At 41.7% G+C, this 18,246-nt stretch overlaps 1 protein-coding gene across 1 annotated transcript in view; it reads right to left on the minus strand.

Moving 5' to 3' along the window:
* Psd3 (pleckstrin and Sec7 domain containing 3) overlaps nucleotides 1–18,246 on the minus strand; it is a 449,956-nt gene that overhangs the window by 25,893 nt on the left and 405,817 nt on the right. Inside the window, 3 exon segments of the mRNA XM_028883856.1 lie at nucleotides 5,410–5,553; nucleotides 12,509–12,653; nucleotides 13,425–13,582. Coding sequence (XP_028739689.1) covers nucleotides 5,410–5,553; nucleotides 12,509–12,653; nucleotides 13,425–13,582 — 447 coding nt within the window.

The raw sequence follows: 18,246 nt of genomic DNA on the forward strand, positions 1-18,246 counted from the left end.
GAAATGGCAGTGCAGGAAGCAACGGAAGCTCTTGTATTCGGCATACCTGCAGAGTCAGCACCATATGGATCCTGCCAAAACTTAAGGCTCTCACTCTCCCAGTAGAGGATTAAGCTGTATCTGGGGCTGCTGACGCCATGATTGGGGTGGCTGAGGGAGGCTGCATAGGGATTTTGGAATGGGAATCCTTACATGGTGTGAGGGGACATATGCTAATATCCTGTGATCGATTATCTGGACACTTAGTATTCAAGGCTTCTCCAGGAGCTGGGATCTTCAGACATCTGAAGAGGCCTTGGGAGCTCTTCCCCATCATTCTAATGATCTCTTCTATCCCTAGCCTCTCCAGCAAATCGCTGCTTGGCTATACCTGTGGTTTGTGCTCCTAAGGAAGCCTTCTCACACTTTATAGTCCCTAGCCTCTCCAGCAAATCGCTGCTTGGCTATACCTGTGGTTTGTGCTCCTAAGGAGACCTCCCACTTTACAGGATCATGCTGTACATTTTCCTAATCTTTATGTCTGCTTTCATTTAATGATAAATTATTTCTCAATTTCTGTCCTCCTTCACTTTACTGTATGCTATTAAAGGTAGCCAAGCTACTTCTTTGATATTTTGTTTACAAATTTCTTCTGTCATCTAAATTTATATTTTGTTTACAAATTTCTTCTATCATCTGAATTAATCAATTTAAAATTAGCCTTCCCCAGTGGCTTAGATTACAGCCAATTCTGCTGAGTTCTTTGCAACTCTTTACCAGGCATGGTATGGACCCTAGGTTAGAGCACACTATTTCTCATTTCTGAGATTCATGCTCCTAGAGTCTGTCTACATTATGCCAAACACCGCTGAAGCACTCTCTAGGAAACATGGGCCTTACCTTAGTCAGCTGTTTCCTTTCACTGAGCCCTGAACAGACTCATCTCTATGAGGCTTTTCCAGCCTTCATCTCAAAACAGTGCCAGCCCCTACCCAATGCCCAATTCCAAAGTCACTCCCACACTTCAAGCCATTTGTTACAGAAAAAAGTTTCACTTCTCTGTACTTACTGTCTATCAATCTATGTGATTATAGAAAATGCCTGAGGTGGGGGAGTTTATAAGGAACAAAGAATTATGAGTCTTCATGCAGCATCATTTTACAGTGCAAGGCAGAGGGCAAGAGGGGACATGCAGGAGTGAGCAACAGAGGACTGCATTCACTTATTAGGACCCACCATTCAATACTATTATATTGAAGGTTAAATTTCTGACACAATAATTTTCATGTGGTAATCAAACTATATCAAGATGAATTCTGAAGCCAACATTCAATGATCCAACTAACACTCCAATCATAAACAACTGGCTGCAGTCTCAGGAAAAGGATTTGAAGATTCAGACACCTTCAGGGATTAACCAAGATGTAGAGCTATTGGATGTGATATGATGGAGCCAGTGAGAAGGAAATAGCTTCTTTTGCTTAAATGAATTCACTCTGCAAGCAAAGCAAATAAACTAATATGCTGCCATATATAATCTATGTACATTGTGTTAGCTCAGTTTTGCAGATGGCTCTACAATTACATTTGTGAACCTGTGATCAATCCCACCTTCTCTAATCCCTCTTGAGTAAATGTCTCCCAGTCCAGTGATGATTTAGAGGTTTATACTGACACACCTTCTCCCTCCTCAGGTCTAGCAACTATCTTAAGTGTTACATGAAACACATCTTGAAATAAACAATGCCTTCATTTTCTAGTAGCTGTTGTTTTTAAAGAAGGAGTAAAGTCAAATACAAGGGCTGAGGACAAAGCCATCAAGGGAATTTGATGAGGCTACTTCTTCAAGAACACAAATGCTTCCCAGCATAGCTCAGCCTATTGCGCCTTGACTGGCTGGACCTTTATGAGTATTTATGTTATCTACAAACCACCTGTCTGCCCTCTAAATCTTTATATATTTTCTAATGTTCCCAGAGCTTAGAAATCAATGAAAACACTTTATAATAAAATGGGAATTAAATAAAGTAGAAATAAGCTATTGTGTAAGGATGTGTGGCTATTGCAGATACTTACTCCCAGAACTGGGAAACAATTTAGTTTCCTTATTGTGGTCTTGTGATGTTTAATAACCTTGGTTCAGAGCCTACTCTTTCCAAAAGCAAGCTTCCCATGGAAATTCTTTCAAGAAAAGGCCATTGAGTCAAGAACAAAACTGTCCATTCTCCACCCAATATTAGTCAGAGCAGAAAGTACTTAGTTAATTACAGCCCATTCTCAGTGAAATTTGCTGCTGTAGGTAAAAATGAACCTTTTCCTACAAGGCTAACATGAAAATCTTTCTGCTTCCTGTAGATGTCTTTGTTTAAGTCCCAAACCTACACATTAGCTGGAATTTCTAATTATTTACTGTGAGTGAAGGCTTTCAGGAATTCTTAGCCATACAGAGAGCTATGAATCGGGCTTGCCATGAAGAATTGTGTGTCCTCAAAGCAACCCGGGACACAACTGCAATGCATAAACATAGGGACACTCCTGGTGGTGTCACCAGCAGTTCAATACCCTGCCAGAATGAAAGTGCTTTTCTTTCTGCAGCTACAGAAAATGACAAGCACCTCTCTGAAACCCAAGGAAGCTTCGAGATAATGACCTGCCCAGGAGTAGGTGAGACTTAATCCTCAAGAGCTCAGAGAGCTGATCCTGAGTGAATCACAGGATCAGCCAGGCTGGATTGGCAACCTCCTCCTGTCCCTGGCCACCCAAGGGCTCTGCAGCCCTGCAGCCCATCCCTTCTCACCTGCTAATGGGATTTGCTGTCTGTCACATAGGCATTTGTCCCTCCATAAAGGACTAACTCGAGGCTTTCTGAACGCACTCATTTCTCTGATGATCCCTCTATACACAATGACAGAGTTTCACTGAGTCACTCAAAGCTGGCAAATATTCTAGGATCTGGGGTAGAGCTGTAAGCAGAATACACAAACTGGCCTACACTCTATTCAGGAAAGTTCCGGACATTCTACTGAGGAAAGAAGGGAGTGATTCGAAGCACGTTGCTTATAAAGCAAAAGGTGCTGTGCAAGGGCCTCCACAAGCACCCACAGGAGATCAATTCCGTGGCTGAAATCACAGCATAGTAGATTCTACATGATCCATTACTTCAATTTTCATCTGAGTTAGTGAAAAACAACGAATCACTTTTTCAAGAGTATGTATTCATCTCATAGAAACCCGTTCTGATGACATTCACACAGTAAGGGCCCCTCGGACCTTCCTCATTGACACAGGCTAATGCAACTTGACAGACAATTCAACACACTTGAAACTTTAGCCTGAGTCTGACTTTAATGAGTGAAGTCCTGGAACACAATTCCTTGAGGAGGCAATGATGACCAGACCCAGCTTCCCTAAAGCTAGTCTGATTTCAACGTTCTGGAAATGAAATTGCTATTTCCTGATGGGCTCCATTTTCAAGAAAAGGGCCCCACAGAAGACCCACACATTGGTCTCTGTGTTAGCAGTGGCTGCCTTCCAGTGGCCTTGCAAGGGCCCCACCTCTTGGGGAAAGGCTCTCCTCCAAGTGTCAAGGGCTCAAAACAAGGTGCTGAGTGCTGGAAGCAGGAGAGTGAGGTGTTGGGAAATTTAATTAGAAAGTGTGAAACAAAAAAGAGTCCATAGTTTCAGGTTACTCCAGACGTGTGAAGAATAATGATTGCTTTTTGAGAACTCACATTTCTCAAGAATGAACAAGCCTGGCCAAAGATGAGCTACCGCTTTTTCTTTTCACTGATTTTTCAAGTCTTTTGTCGATCAGGATTCAGTAGTTTTTGTTAATAAACTTTCAATCTTTCCTAGAAGATTTTTCTGACTGGAGCAAGGACTCCTTTACAATGGAGAAGAGTGGCAGGCATATGGTTCTGCCATCTAAGTCGATCTTAAATATAATGCCACAACTCAGGTCGCAGCTCCAACAAGCAATTACAGGGCCCTGGCCATGTTGCACTGGAGCCTGTGGAATCGACTTCAGACACAAGGACAGACTAATGGAAGTCAACACAGAGCCAGCCTAGGGTGAGTTCTAGAGCAGACTGACTTCTTATGGTGCGTCTAGAGCAGGACTGTTATAGGAGAAATTTGGCTCTTACCTTGGAAGACAGTAAGTAGGAAAACTAAACACTGTAGGATGGACAGTGGAGGCAGAAGTGGCTGAACAAAGGAATGTGTATATGGTGGGGGAAAGAAGGGAAATAAATCTGACCACTGTATGTGGACAGAGTCACGGTCTAGATAGGAGAAAAAGGCAAATCCTGTCAGATTCATGTGGGGGGCTTTATTTGGAAGGTCAATGGGGTCTGGGTATAAGAGCTAGGACAACTGCTGAACAGGTGACACTATCAATGAGCCTGACACTCAGTACAAAAAAAGAAAAGGACTTGGGCGAATTAAAGGCAGGAAAGACGGCAGGAGCCAACTGCTAGATCACATGAGAGATAAGAAGCCAGGACTGGCACAGAGGAGGCACCCAGGCGGTGGCTGTGGCAGAGAGGGTACAGGGTGGAATACTGCAAAGACAGGACAAAGATTTGAGTGCTCAGAAGCCCCCACTTTCAATCCTGAGGAGGACATGGCATGTAATATGGGAACGAGGAAGAATGAGGACATGGAAGGGAACCAGAGGTGCAATGTGTACCAGCAAGCCTGAGAGAAGAGTGTGTGAAAAAGAAAAAACCCACGGCATATACATTCTTCCTTTTTCTTTCCCTTCTTTTCTGATTTTCAGAAAAAGATCCTTTAAGGATCTGAAGGTGGTGGTCAAGAGGGAGAGCTGGAGGATACCAGCTTTGATTTGTGAGAAACCACAAAGGGCACACCTGGGAAGATGGGTTCGGCGTGGTTTGGAATCTGCTACCTTTCTCATCATCACACCGGCAACACCAGATGAAAGTGAATGAGCCAAGACTTAATTCATCAATCCCCTTCTGGGAAGCAGGGCGGCGAGTGGTGGAGGAAAGTGGACTGATGTCACCTAGCAGCAAGGGTGTGCAGGGAAGAGCAGATGCTTCCTATCACCCGCAGCTCATTTCCTCCACTGTACTTTATTCTGACCTAAACGCTGCTGGAAGAAACACAGGGTCACAGAAAGCAGCTGTCCTCCTGGCATGTTCCCCCTACTGGTGTTCTTCTTTGTTCACCCTTATCACAGGTGCACACTATTCCTACTAGGAGGCTATTTGTTTGAAGTGCACTTTGATATGTGTTTGGTGCTTAAATAAAATCCCAAGCATGAGGAGCTACACGGACTCCTGTCACATTACGACATCCTACATGGAGCCAGGACACGGCAAGCTCACTACCATGACTGCTATGAGGTGTTTGCTGTACAGATGGATCATAAGAACAAGCACTCAGTAACACCTAGGCTCACGGTACCTCAAACTCCAGATAGTGGTCTTTGAGCTTGTATTCATCAACATCCTTGGCTTTGACCTTCTTGTCTGGGGGATAAGAGCGATGCTCAGCCAGCTCAGTGGTGATCTGCTTCAGCTTGCTTTCGTGGGATTTCAGCTGTTCCTCCTGCAGGAAATTATGAAGTCATTCAGTGTACAGAGAATAATCAAAGAGAAGCACAAGACGCCTGTAAAATCCTTTCTGTTTAATGACTTCAATTTATCAAAATAGACCAGTGAGCCTTTGGTCCTAAGTCCTTCCCACTGTTTTAGGCCAGTCTTGGTATATTCCTTTTTAGGATGGAACAGAGACTAACCTTACTGGCCAGTCTCTCATCACAAAGCTATACCATTTCTGAGCTCTTCACCAGCTGTACTTGCCACCAAGTAGGGACCAGGCCTCTTAAAAGAAACCCTGACAAGCGAGTTACAAGCTGAACAATTAAATTCCTTTCCTGAGAGTCACGTGACTTGGCTTCTCATTTCATGCCCACTCAGCAATGCTATTAGCTTCTCCCTGTTTATCATAATGAATATTTATTTGCATAACACTTTCCTTCTGGGGAGAAACTGTGCTACACGGAAATGCTTCTATGAAACGTATCTGCAGATGAAATTCTTCCCTAGAGTGGCAGGGATTCTCACTTGCCTCAGCTTCAATGACCCAAAGTTAAACACCGAGCGATTACTGCATGCACAGCATTAGTCCCCACACTAGGTACTAGCATAATACAATCAATCCTGTGTATAAGGATTTCCATTCCTGGACACCATTTATATCACCTTACTAATACAGTACCGAAAAAGATATGCTGCTCAGCTCTCTCATAACACATTGAAAATATTCACATTCTTTACTTCTTTCTTTCCATTTTGTTTTTTTTTTTTTTTTGAGATTCACTTAATAGAATAGGCTGGCCTTGAAACTTATTCATTACGCTCCTTCTTCCACCTCCTGAGTGCTGGGATTATAGACCCATAATATGCATCCAGCAGCTCTAAACATGCTTGAAGCAAAGATAATGTAATTCTCTGGCATCCTTACAATTGTGTAACTGCTTGGCATTCTACTTTCCCATGAAAATTGTTCAAAATGTTGAATAATTTTACATGTGCAGTATAAAATAAATGGATGGCAGCTGAAAAGGAATTAAAATAATCAATAAATATATTTTACATAACAGAAGCATAATTTGTACAGCAAAACAGAGGATTTTAAAGCTATTGGAAAATTAATAATTCCAAATACTAAAGACTATGTAATATTTTAAGTAAAGAGTTACCCAGAAAGCATGAGTCAAATACAGTATCTTAGAGTCCTCTAAAATAGTGAGATTCTTAGAGCCAAAAGAAAAATAACCTGAACATTATCAAGTAGAAAATAAATGATGAAAAGTAAACTAAATGAGTGCAGAAAAGCAGCATGGACAGAAGGGTGAAAAGAGGACTGGATTCATTTGAAGGACCAGGTATAATAAAATACCAGTTACAACAGTTATAACAATAATATAAATACCAGGTATAACAAAATGCCTAAAGTATTCCTGGCAAAAACTGGAGAGAGATATACTGATGATTCTGGAAAATCCATCAGCTATGCACTGATCATGACAAAAGTCAATAAAAACTCTAGGGAGATTAGTATATAACTTTTCATTTACCTATTATGTTCTGCCAAGGCGTATATAGACCACGTTACAGATGGATGCCTTTCTAAAATGGATATGCTGAAACCCTAACCCCCACGCACCTATACTAGAAGATGGATGCTCATCAAGGCCAGTGAGAATATAAGGCCTAGTGTCCTTAGGAGACACTAGAAAGCTTGACCTCTCTGCATGCATGCTACACACCAATGAAAGGCTAGACTGACAGCCATCGTCTGCAGCCCAAAGGGAAATAGTTCAGACTCTGACCTCACGGGCACCCTGCCCTTGTGTCTTCAGGGCTTCAGAACTGTGGGGATATGCATCAGCACAGCAGTTATGGAAAACTGAAGGGAAGGTCTTTGGAAAACTAAAGCCAGAATTACTAGATGATCTAGCTATCCCAATTCCGGGTAAATACTTAGAGGAATGAAGTAAGGAAAAAGGATGCATGCACTCTCATGGTCACAGTAGCACTACTCACAATGTCTAAAATACACACATAAACTATGTGTCCAACAACTGAGACCACGACTAATGAAAATGTGACATATAATATTCAGTCTTTAAAAAAAATTCTGGTCACATACTACAACGTGGATACATGGAAAACACTGTATGAGATCACTTAAATGGGACATCCAAAAAAGTCTAACCCATGATACTAGGTGGTGGAATAGTGGCTATATACCCTGGGGATTTTGGAGATTAGGGAGATGTTGGCCAAAGACCAAAATGTCCATTAGGAAGAATTAATTCAAGAGTTCTATAGTATATCAAGACAACTATAATTATAATAGTGTGATACATATTTCAAAATTGCTAAAAGAGATGTCAAATGTTCTGACCACAAAAGTGGCACATTTATCAATATGTATGCATACTATAAAACACACTGTACCTATAAATATAGACAATTCATATTTGTCAACTAAAATTTAAAATGAGATTTTACTTTCTCTTACATTTTTAGTTTGAAGGGCATTTTTTGTCTTTTCAATTTAATTAACTGATTTACTGCCTAGACTGGCCTTGAAGCAGTTCTCCTAACTCAGTCTCCCAAGTAGCTGAATTACAGATATGCTCACTGCACCTGGCTTTATTTAACTTTTACCAGTTGTATTAACAATATTCATTAATGAGGTTTAGTGTGATATTTTAATACATACATACAGTGGGCCATGACATGACAGACTGTCTAAGTATGAGTGGAGTGAGGTGTATAGTTCTGACCAGTGAGGAAGGCAACCACAAGAATTCCTCTTCTGGGAAAGCACACACATTCCTATTGTCTTCCCAGTGGACCCTGAGTGTTCCCACCCTTGGTCAAACCACAGGATAAAATCAGGAATGAGTTGGGTTGTATCTCAGTAGTAGAGTGATTTCCTAGCATGCAAGAAGCTTTGGGTTCAATACCTACCACCTAGAAAGAGGTCGATACTTCAATGAAAAAGTGAGCACAGGACTCTTGTTTCTTACTAGTGTTCATCCTGTGACTTGCCCTCAGTTAATGTATAGTGTTTAGGATCTAATGATTATCCATTTCAAACTTTTACAAGACAACGTTTGGAATTCAAAGACAACAGAACTAGATACAAGAAATAGTAACTTTATGAGATATGAGCATCCAGAAGTGGTGAAAGGTCCAAGAAAGGCAGAGAATGCCACAGTCATGAGTCTGCATGCACCTACCTTTCTTCCTAGCCAGCTCCCTGCATGTCTGAGACACATGCACACTTCCTAGCTCAGCCTGGATCATATTCATCACATAGGGCAGCAAACTGGGCCTGTGGTACAAGTTTCAGAGCATTCTGTGCCCATCAAGCTTGAAAATGACTGCTTTGATGGTGGAATAGGGAGGTCCTCAATCGCCTGGAAGGTGTATGTAGTGGGGCATGATATTCTGTTTGGACAGCTGCACCAGAAGGAGGGGGAAAACTTTGTATCTTTGAAGTAGTCCCTCCACCCCCCGCAGAAGGAAAATGTACTCTGGCAGCACCATGAGGAAAACAGCAGAGAAGATGACTCCTACACAGCAGAGCTGTTCAGGAAGAGCTGGGCCACACTGGCAGCAATCAGTCTTAATAATTCAGGCTAATATGTTTGGAGGCAAGACAAGAACAAATTAAAGGAAAACTCACAAGTGACAGGCTAATGAACAAATGTGTCTCACAGCACCAAACACTCTTAATTGAACCTTTAATTTTTCCCAACACTGTTTATTTTTCCAGGAAAATGCTTATCTTGTTGCTAAATACTTTAAAAATCCAAATTATGAAAGAGCCTCTGGTATTCAGGGAGGCCCTGATTAGACTATGGGTCTGTGGATCTGTAGCACGAATCTTAAAAGGTCTTATTAATAAAATCAAACCTGATGCCAGTTATTGGGGTGAATGCTGGAAGATCAGAGAAGAAGAACAAGCCACAGCCACCTCACCTTGCCAATTCCTCAGCTGATTCAGTTTCCTCAGACTAGACACATCTGAATGGGTCTCAGCTGAACTGCTGCTAAAAGCCTAAAAGCTTAACCAGCTCTAGTTCCTGGTTTTCACACCTTATATACCTTTCTGCTTTCTGCCATTATTTCCTGGGATTAAAGGTGTGAGTCACAATGCCTGGCAGTTTCCAGTGTGGCTTTGAACTCACAGAGATCCATGCCTCCAGAAGGCTAGGATTAAAGGTGTGAGTGCCACCATTTTCTAGCCTCTGTATCTAGTGGCTGTTCTGTTCTCTGACCCCAGATAAGTTTATTAGGGTGCACAATATTTTGGGGAACACAATATCACCACATGGATCTGAAGTTCTCAGATTTACAGTCACTAAGAAAAGCACTGGTTCAGGTCGGGCGGTGGTGGCGCACGCCTTTAATCCCAGCACTCGGGAGGCAGAGTCAGGTGGATCTCTGTGAGTTCGAGGCCAGCCTGGGCTACCAAGTGAGCTCCAGGAAAGGCGCAAAGCTACACAGAGAAACCCTGTCTCGAAAAACAAAAAACAAAAAACAAAAACAAAAAAAAAACCAAAACAAAAAGAAAAGCACTGGTTCTCAACAAGAGAGGATGAACTTTGACCCCAGAGAAGATCAGGCGATGTTTCACTAAACATACTCACTATATATGAAAATTAAATGCCACTCTTCCCTGATCCTTGGTCCTTTCTATCCCTAATACTTTTTAAGATGAATTATATAGCAAAAGTCATGCTTATACACTTGTACAGCAACTATCTAATACAAGTTTTAAGAAACACACCATAAAACCTCTCCTGAGGCCATGCCACTCTTCTTCCCACTGGTTTTTCTTTTTTATACCATTCCCTTCCTCTCCATCTTCATCATCTCCCATTCTCTCATCAAAGAAGACCAGCATGGATGCTCCTCCCATCATTCCGGCCAAAATGTTCTCACCAAGTTTACCAAAGACTTCTCTGCTGCCTAGGAGACATTATCTCTTGCCTTTACTTCATCTGGCTTCCCTTCTGCTTCTCTTAATGCAGACAATCCGTAGTTGGTGATTCCCATCTAAGGAACTACAGAAACTGTTTCTTAGGTGCCTTAGTCTGTTTCCAGGCCCTGGTACTAGAGCACTTAGGGTCAAAAGGAAGACAAGGATCTAGAAAAGGACTTTGTGGAGAGAAGCAGAGTAGGGAAATCAGGGCACAGTGAGACAAGGTAGGTTAGGAACCAGTCAGTCCTCAGCTGCTCACGCCTTGGTGGCAGCCTTTCTCCTCATCTTTTCCAGCCCTGAGAACTGCCCAGTCACATGCTCAAATGCTTCCACTTCATCCACATCTAGCTTAGATATTCTCTTCGGGATTACTAAAGCTCCTCCAAGGGCCTTTGTGCTTCTTTAAACTCTTCCATCATATAGTAACAACAATAACTTCTTCGTGTGTGTATGTGTGTGTACCTTTGTGTGTACGTATTATATCCACTTGTGTAATACATATGCTTTGGTGTGTATGCATTATATACATGCATGTGCTATATATACTTCTGTTTGTATGTGTTATTTATACCCGTGTGAGATGTGCGTATGATAATAACTTCTACATTGCAGATTAGATCACATTCTTATCCTGCTTGAAGCTCTTGTCTTGAGGATACGGGGGGAGCTCCCAAAGCATTCAAAATCCCACACATGGCAAGCATGCCACGGTTTAGTGTCCCCTCCAAAATACACATGGAAGTTTAATTTCCATTGTGATGATATGAAGTTGTGAAAAGGTGACTAGGTTGCATGAGTTTCACACTCATGGGTGACTGGGAATATTGTTTTGAGTAGAGGTGTGAACTGTTAAGAAGCAGTTTGACACCCTCAACTTTCTCCTGCTAGCTCCTTCCTCTCCTCTCCAGATGATGCTCTCCAAGATTACCATAAAGCAGGAGGACCCTGACCTCACAGGAAAGGAAGTGAATTTTGTTTTTAAGTCAGTTACTGACTCTGTGGTGTTCTGTTATAGCAGACCAGATTAGGACAAAGTTCTTCCATGACATAGCCCTGGCTTACCTCCTCAGAGGTCTATTCCTGCTTGTCTCCTGGCTTCTCGGGCCATAGTAACATGGACAAAGCTTCTGTTCCCCAGGCTTCTCCTCTGATCATTCTCCCCCTTAGGTCACACCTCCTACAACAGCTTGTCTTGCTTTCAGCTTCTCATCAGATCTCATGCTTCCTCTTTCACCTAGCTAGCCTGCCCTTTGTACCATCCAGCATTCCGGATAGGATTCTCTATGTCCAACAAACGCAACTGCAAGTACTTGCTTCTCAGTGCCAGTGTCTGGCCCGCCAGTTAGAGCAATGGCTTCTGTAGTAAGAAACAAGAATTCCGTAAAGATGTCCAAGTAACTTCCCAAATCCTTGACTGGTCGGTGGCAGTGGGGCTGTTTGAGACATGGCTAATGTTGGCAGTGCCTCTTGAGACAGCTCTGGGGGGTAGTGAGTATGATGATAATCTTGAGATTAATCTGACAACAGCAGAGACGTTTATGTAAATAAACCCAGAAAAGAATTTCAGCTCTTTGAGTTTAGGGGAACTAAAGGTTATCGCCTCTTCCCTGAGGGCAAGGAATTCAACTGGATACCCCCACTCTCACTCTACAGTGAGAAGGGATTCATGGAAATGCGTCTATACTCCTCCATACAACAGTGAAAGGAAAATAATCGATGAAAGGTGAAAAGCTCATTACCAAGTCAGGATATTGCCCCCACCCTAGGTATGTAACAGAAAATTAAGATTAAAAAATTTTAAAAAGCATGCAAAGCTGTTTGAAGTATAAATCAGATCACACTGCATTCCGCATTTAAGCAAGTCACTCTTACAAGGCCTACCTTACAAGACAGACCAAAATATGCAGAACCTTCCAATACTAAAAATTAGCAAACATTTACATCATTACAAGGCATGTTTTTCAAAGTACAGGGCATGATCACACAGGCTCACCTGGGATAATTTTGTGGTGGTGGCTGGCAGGAGTGGGCGGCTAAACTTCTTCTGAGAGCCAATGGCTGCTGGGAATGGTGGTGCGGAAAACACAGCAGCAACGCAGTTGATTTTGCTTATCCACCCTTGCATTTCCTCTGGACTCCTAAAAGAGGAAGACGGGTGGCTGTTAGGGTAGTGCTGCATCGAGGTAGAACACACTTTGTCTCTTTCTTATCACTGATTTAAAATGGTCCATTAAGATAATTGACTCAACACCAGTGTATGAGTTCACTGGTGGTTAACATTCTCAACAGGGCTCACTAAGGGAATGGAAGGCTACAGGACTGATCGGCATCACATTACAATGTTGTGACTCTCTCTGTAAGATACATAGAGAAAATGGGATATATGCTTTGTAACTCTCCTTTTTCTTGGAAGCTAGTTAGTCTAGGTCCAAATCAATATTAAAGTGAACTCATCTCTTTTAATCACACATTTTTTTTTTTTTTTTAAATTGAACTTAGGCATAGCAGGAGAAGGAAATATAAAAGAACATGCCTGACCACTATGGGAAAGAACTGGATGGTTTCCTCAAATATTAACTACACATTTACAACACAACCCAGTAACTCTACTCTTAGGTAGGCGCACCAGAGTGAAGAAACACTTATACACAAAAATTTGTATACCAATGTTTACAGCATCATTCTTTAAAAGATATTATTATTGTGTATGTATGATGTATGGGTGTGTGGGGGGGTGCCAAAGCATGAGTATGGAGGTTAGAGCTGGTTATCTCCTTCCCCCTTTACATGGAGAGTGGGAGGAAGAGGAGGAAGAGAGGGAGGAGGAAAAAGAAGAGGAGGAGGAGGAGGAGGAGTCGGAGTCGGAGTCGTCGTCTAAGACCAGGTAAGAACAAAACCAACAGACATACTGGGTTTGGAAAAGCAGGACCCTCCAGTCAGCAGTCTTGAGTTTAAACACGTTCGGCTTCTTCTCATAGTCAGTGGCCTTGGATGCTAGGGCGTGGTGCACACTCACTGCGTTTTTCAAGTCTTCTTCCGACAAAGCCTTCTCTGGTTTATATTCATCCTGCAGATGGATATAAAGAAAAGAAGCACAAGAGTATGGCCCCTGCTCAAGTTTTCTGAATCTGAAATTAAAGGAAAACATTTTAGGGCATCCATGAAAACCCACGGGAAAGTGAAAGGTGGAGTCAAACTCCTGATAACTTTGTAAATGCAACCTCACATTTTTGAACAATGTCCAACGAGACAGTGAATGCACACAAAGGCATTTTTATGAAGCCTATATTTATGTATATTTGTGTATGTATATAAATTATGGCAGTCTGCTGAGGATGGCCAGGTAGATATGCACATTATGGGATCCTGCAGCATGGCGTGCCCCAACAGGCAGAATAAGCCGGTCCCAGAATGAAATGGACACATGCAGAAGCTCACAGTTAGCATCAAGAGAACGGCACTGATGCTGGAAACAATGCCTCTTAGTCCTTTATCTGAACACACTACATTTTCCTGAGCCTATTTTTTGAGGCAGTTAATATTATCAATAGGAAAATGAACAATAAAATAATTTCCCTAGCTCTTCTGATGAGAAAAAAAAAAAGAAAGATCAACTTAAGATAAATCTTGGTTCTATTTTTCTAAATAGGCATAAAACATATAGGAAGATGTCATGCATATACAATTTTATTTTTTGACAACCACTACATAATTCAGTTTTCAAAGGTTCCTTTGTATGGCTACTCTCCAAACATGACAGCCAAAACAAAAACTTCACTAGTAGAATAATAATCAGAATTAAAAATAGGTTTGTCAATTATTTCTAGTAGTTGCTGGGTTCACTGGAATAAATAAAGGTTAAAACTAATGTAAAAAAACTACCTATCTGCTGCATACAATGACAGTACATATTTCTGGATGTTTAATAAGCCTATGTTTCTCCTATAAAGAACACACACACACACACACACACACACACACACACACAAATCATTTTCTAACCCACAGTGAACACATGAAGGGGAAGATGTTAGTATTCTCATTACTGGCTGCTTTTTTTTTTTTTTCAATATTTTTAGAAAAACAATTAGCACTTTCTACCTTATTGCCCTGTTTTTCACCAATACCATTCAAAACTCAAATAATTCAAATACATTAATGGCTGCAACTTATTCAAAATGAATAAAAATAGACAAGCTGAATGTTGATCTTTAATGATCCGTATCAGCAGGGAGCTGAGAGGCCAAGGTTTTTCCTTTAATCATGAAGTAAACACCAGCAGCCATCTAAAGAATTTCCACATTCACACTCTTAAATGCCAACTTCCAGAATGGGATTCAAGTCTTGGTTTATTTAAGCTCAGGGATTACACTTTGCTGCTGACAGAGTCTTATGGTAAGGTAAAATGAACAAAAGACAATGAAAAGAGAGTACTGAAAGTAGAACCAACTTATTAAGGCATACATTTTAGTACGAGTCCATCCCATCAGTCCACATAACTATAACCCAGCTATGCTGGGAGGGCTCTTCTGCACTTTCAAAAAGTTGTTTCTCAGTGACTCAGTATTCTAAAATCTTTGACTCTCTTCACGTAATTTTGAGTAGAAGTTTCAAGTACAGGTAGCCTGAGTACAAAATCCCCTCTATGCTGTAACAGAATCCTGAATGTGTTCTCCCAACATAGTCTCTTTGTTTCTAGACAGGAAACTGAAAAGAGAGAGGAGAGAGGAGAGAGGAGAGAGGAGAGAGGAGAGAGGAGAGAGAGAGAGAGAGAGAGAGAGAGAGAGAGAGAGAGAGAGAGAGAGAGAGAGAGAGAGGAAGGAGGAGGAGGAGGAGGAAGGGAGGGAGGGAGGGAGGGAGGGAGGGAGGGAGGGGAACAACAGAAGGGAGAGAAATGATCAGCAATGAAATCATCTCTAGGACTCACACATACCTCCATTCTCAGGCATGTCTTCCTCACACACCTGGGATTGGCCTGCTGAGACATTAGTCCAGATGTACATGAACATCTGGTTCTTGGCTCCATGACTTAGGCTTTACTCTTAATTCTTCTGAGTTTCTTTCTTTTTTATATGTAATTTTTATTACTACTTTTATCTTTCATCTTTTGTGGTCTTTTGAGATGAGATCTACTATGTACCCCTGTCTAGTTTATAACTCACTGAACAGATGGTTCAGCCTCAATCTTACACTAATTCCCCTGCCTCAGCCTCCCCAGCAATGAGATTAGAGTTGTGTCCTACCACACCCAGCCACATTTTTCTTTTTTAATTAAGGAAGAATTAAAAACTATAACTTTTTTTTGAATATGAGTTACATAGTATAATACAACTTGGAAATTATATCTTTCACTGACCTCTAGATAGTTTATAGCTTTACTTTTGTACATGTTTTTTGATCTTAGTAATAGAATGTACCTAAAGCTTTAGTTACTTATTTTATATATATATGTTTTAATATTGTTGGTTTAGTTTATGTTCAGAAAATATGGTCTATAAAGTCTACTTTTCATTGAACATTATTAAGGGTATTCACATAGCCACCTGCGTGTTGATTTTTGCTTATGCTCCTTGAAAGGCCCATTATTAACAAAACATGTAAGCTTTTATAATCAAGCACACTGATTGGTCCCTTCCTTTCCTTACATGTTTCCCCTGTCCATCCCCTTCCGAGAACATACCAACCTTTCCCAGGTACTGAGAGGCAATGCAAGTTTTCCCTCCATTTCCACTAGCCTTCATATTTACACATTCATCTCTCTACAGCTTAGTGCAGTTAGGGTTTAAGTGTTATTCTTAAAACTACGTGCTACCTATCATTTTTAAGTATTCTACCAACTTTCGTATGTGGTAATGTAAGGTGGAAATTTCAAAAAACATCTTCCACAGAAATTTTGTACTTTTTTTTTGTGCTCCTCACACATATCAACAAGACTTTTAAAATTTTTAATTCTTTGTATACAATTACATCTCACTGCAGTTTTCTCCATCTCTACTCCTCTCAGTCCCCCATCTCCCCCAAGACTCCCCCTCTCCCTTAGATCCACTCCTCCTCTTCCATTTTCCTGAAGGGAAAGAAAAAGAGCAGGTCTCGCAGCAGGGACATCAACTGAACATGGCATAACAATTCAACTAAGACTAGGAACAAACCCTCATATCAAGCTGGATGAAGGGACCTAGGAGAAGGGAAAGGGTCCCAAGTACAGACAAAAGACTCAGAGATACCCCCCCACTCCTGTCGCTAGGGGTCCCACAAGAACACCAAGCTATGCAACAGTATCAGGGCTCATCCCACTTGTCATCAGAGAGGCATCCTCCAGCCACCCGTAGGAGCAGATGCAGAGACCCACAGCCAAGCACTAGGTGAAGCCAGGGAACGCCGAAGAAAGGGAGAAGGGAGGATCCTAGGGGCCAGAGTTGAGGACACCACAAGAACACGGTCCACAGAATCAACCATGCAAGGCTCACAGGGGTCCACAGGGACGGAAGTGACAATCACAGACCCCATATGAGTCTGAGCTAGGTCAACAAGCCTTAGAACAAACTCATTTTATCTCACCTTTCGTGTTCTCATTAATCCCAAATTTGGCTGGAATACTTGAGTATGCCTTATTTTAAAAATCTTACTAAGCTGTATTTATCATGAATTTTGTTTCAAGAAACCTTATTTGCCCTTACATGTTACTGATGTCTCTCCTTGTTTTGGATTTGATTGTGTCCATGGTTCATTGCTCACTTGCTTTGTTCTGTCTTGATATCTCTATTCTTAGCCTTTTGCTCTTTGAATTATTTTCTTAATGTGGGCAACATGCTCTAATTCTTCTCAAATATCTTTCAGGGTATTTTTGACAGGTATGGACTGGATATAAAGTTTCACAGTTGCAATCCTTCCTGTTCTTGTTCTTTACAGTCTGCAGGTACAATAGCAGTTTTCCTCCAGTTTCTAATATAATAGAGTCCAACGACATTCTGAGCCTGCACACTGTGTACAGTGTGTGTATGTGTGTGTGTGTGTGTGCATTGTGTGTATTAGCACACTAGGCTCGGGCGTGGAGGCCGGAGAACACGGCTGGTGTCTTTCTCAGTCACTGAGCTTGAGGCTCACCAATGCAGCCAGGCCTGGCCAGCACCCCAGGACTCCTCCTGTCCACTACCCCCTGAGCCTCTGCACTGAGGTTACAGGCACCTGGTCCATGCCTGGCCTCGTTTGTTCTTGTTACTATCTGTCTCCTCCCCACTCCCCCGGGATGCGGGTCTTTGTGCTTGCAAAACAAACACTCAGTCCACAGAGCAATCTTCCCCGCTCTTCCATTCTCGTTTAGACTTTTCTTCTTAGGTATTCAATAGATAGATGTTTCTCTTTCTTCAGGGCATTCAGTAAAATCTGCTTGGCTGCACTGTAATTTTCATATCCAATCAGTCTTTAAAAAGAGGGACAATCTCACTGACTCTCCTTTACAGGGTCACTGAAATGGCCAGACAACCATCCCCACAGTAAACAACACAGCGGTATACAATGGTCGCACCAGGGACTTCAGGTTTCCAGACTTGGATGTACTCGGTGCTAATTGACAATTCTTGTACATCCCCCATGGTAATCTCTTTATTCTGTCCTGCCAAGTGGACACAACACCCTTAACTAACTGTAGTTCAGAACATGGGTATCTGGATTTAGAGCTTGTGTGTTCAAATGCCTGGTTCTGATAGTTAATGTCTGCATGACGTTAGATGG

The sequence above is a fragment of the Peromyscus leucopus genome, chromosome 17 (assembly GCF_004664715.2).
Source record: "Peromyscus leucopus breed LL Stock chromosome 17, UCI_PerLeu_2.1, whole genome shotgun sequence".
In the NCBI taxonomy this organism is placed as follows: Eukaryota; Metazoa; Chordata; class Mammalia; order Rodentia; family Cricetidae; genus Peromyscus; species Peromyscus leucopus.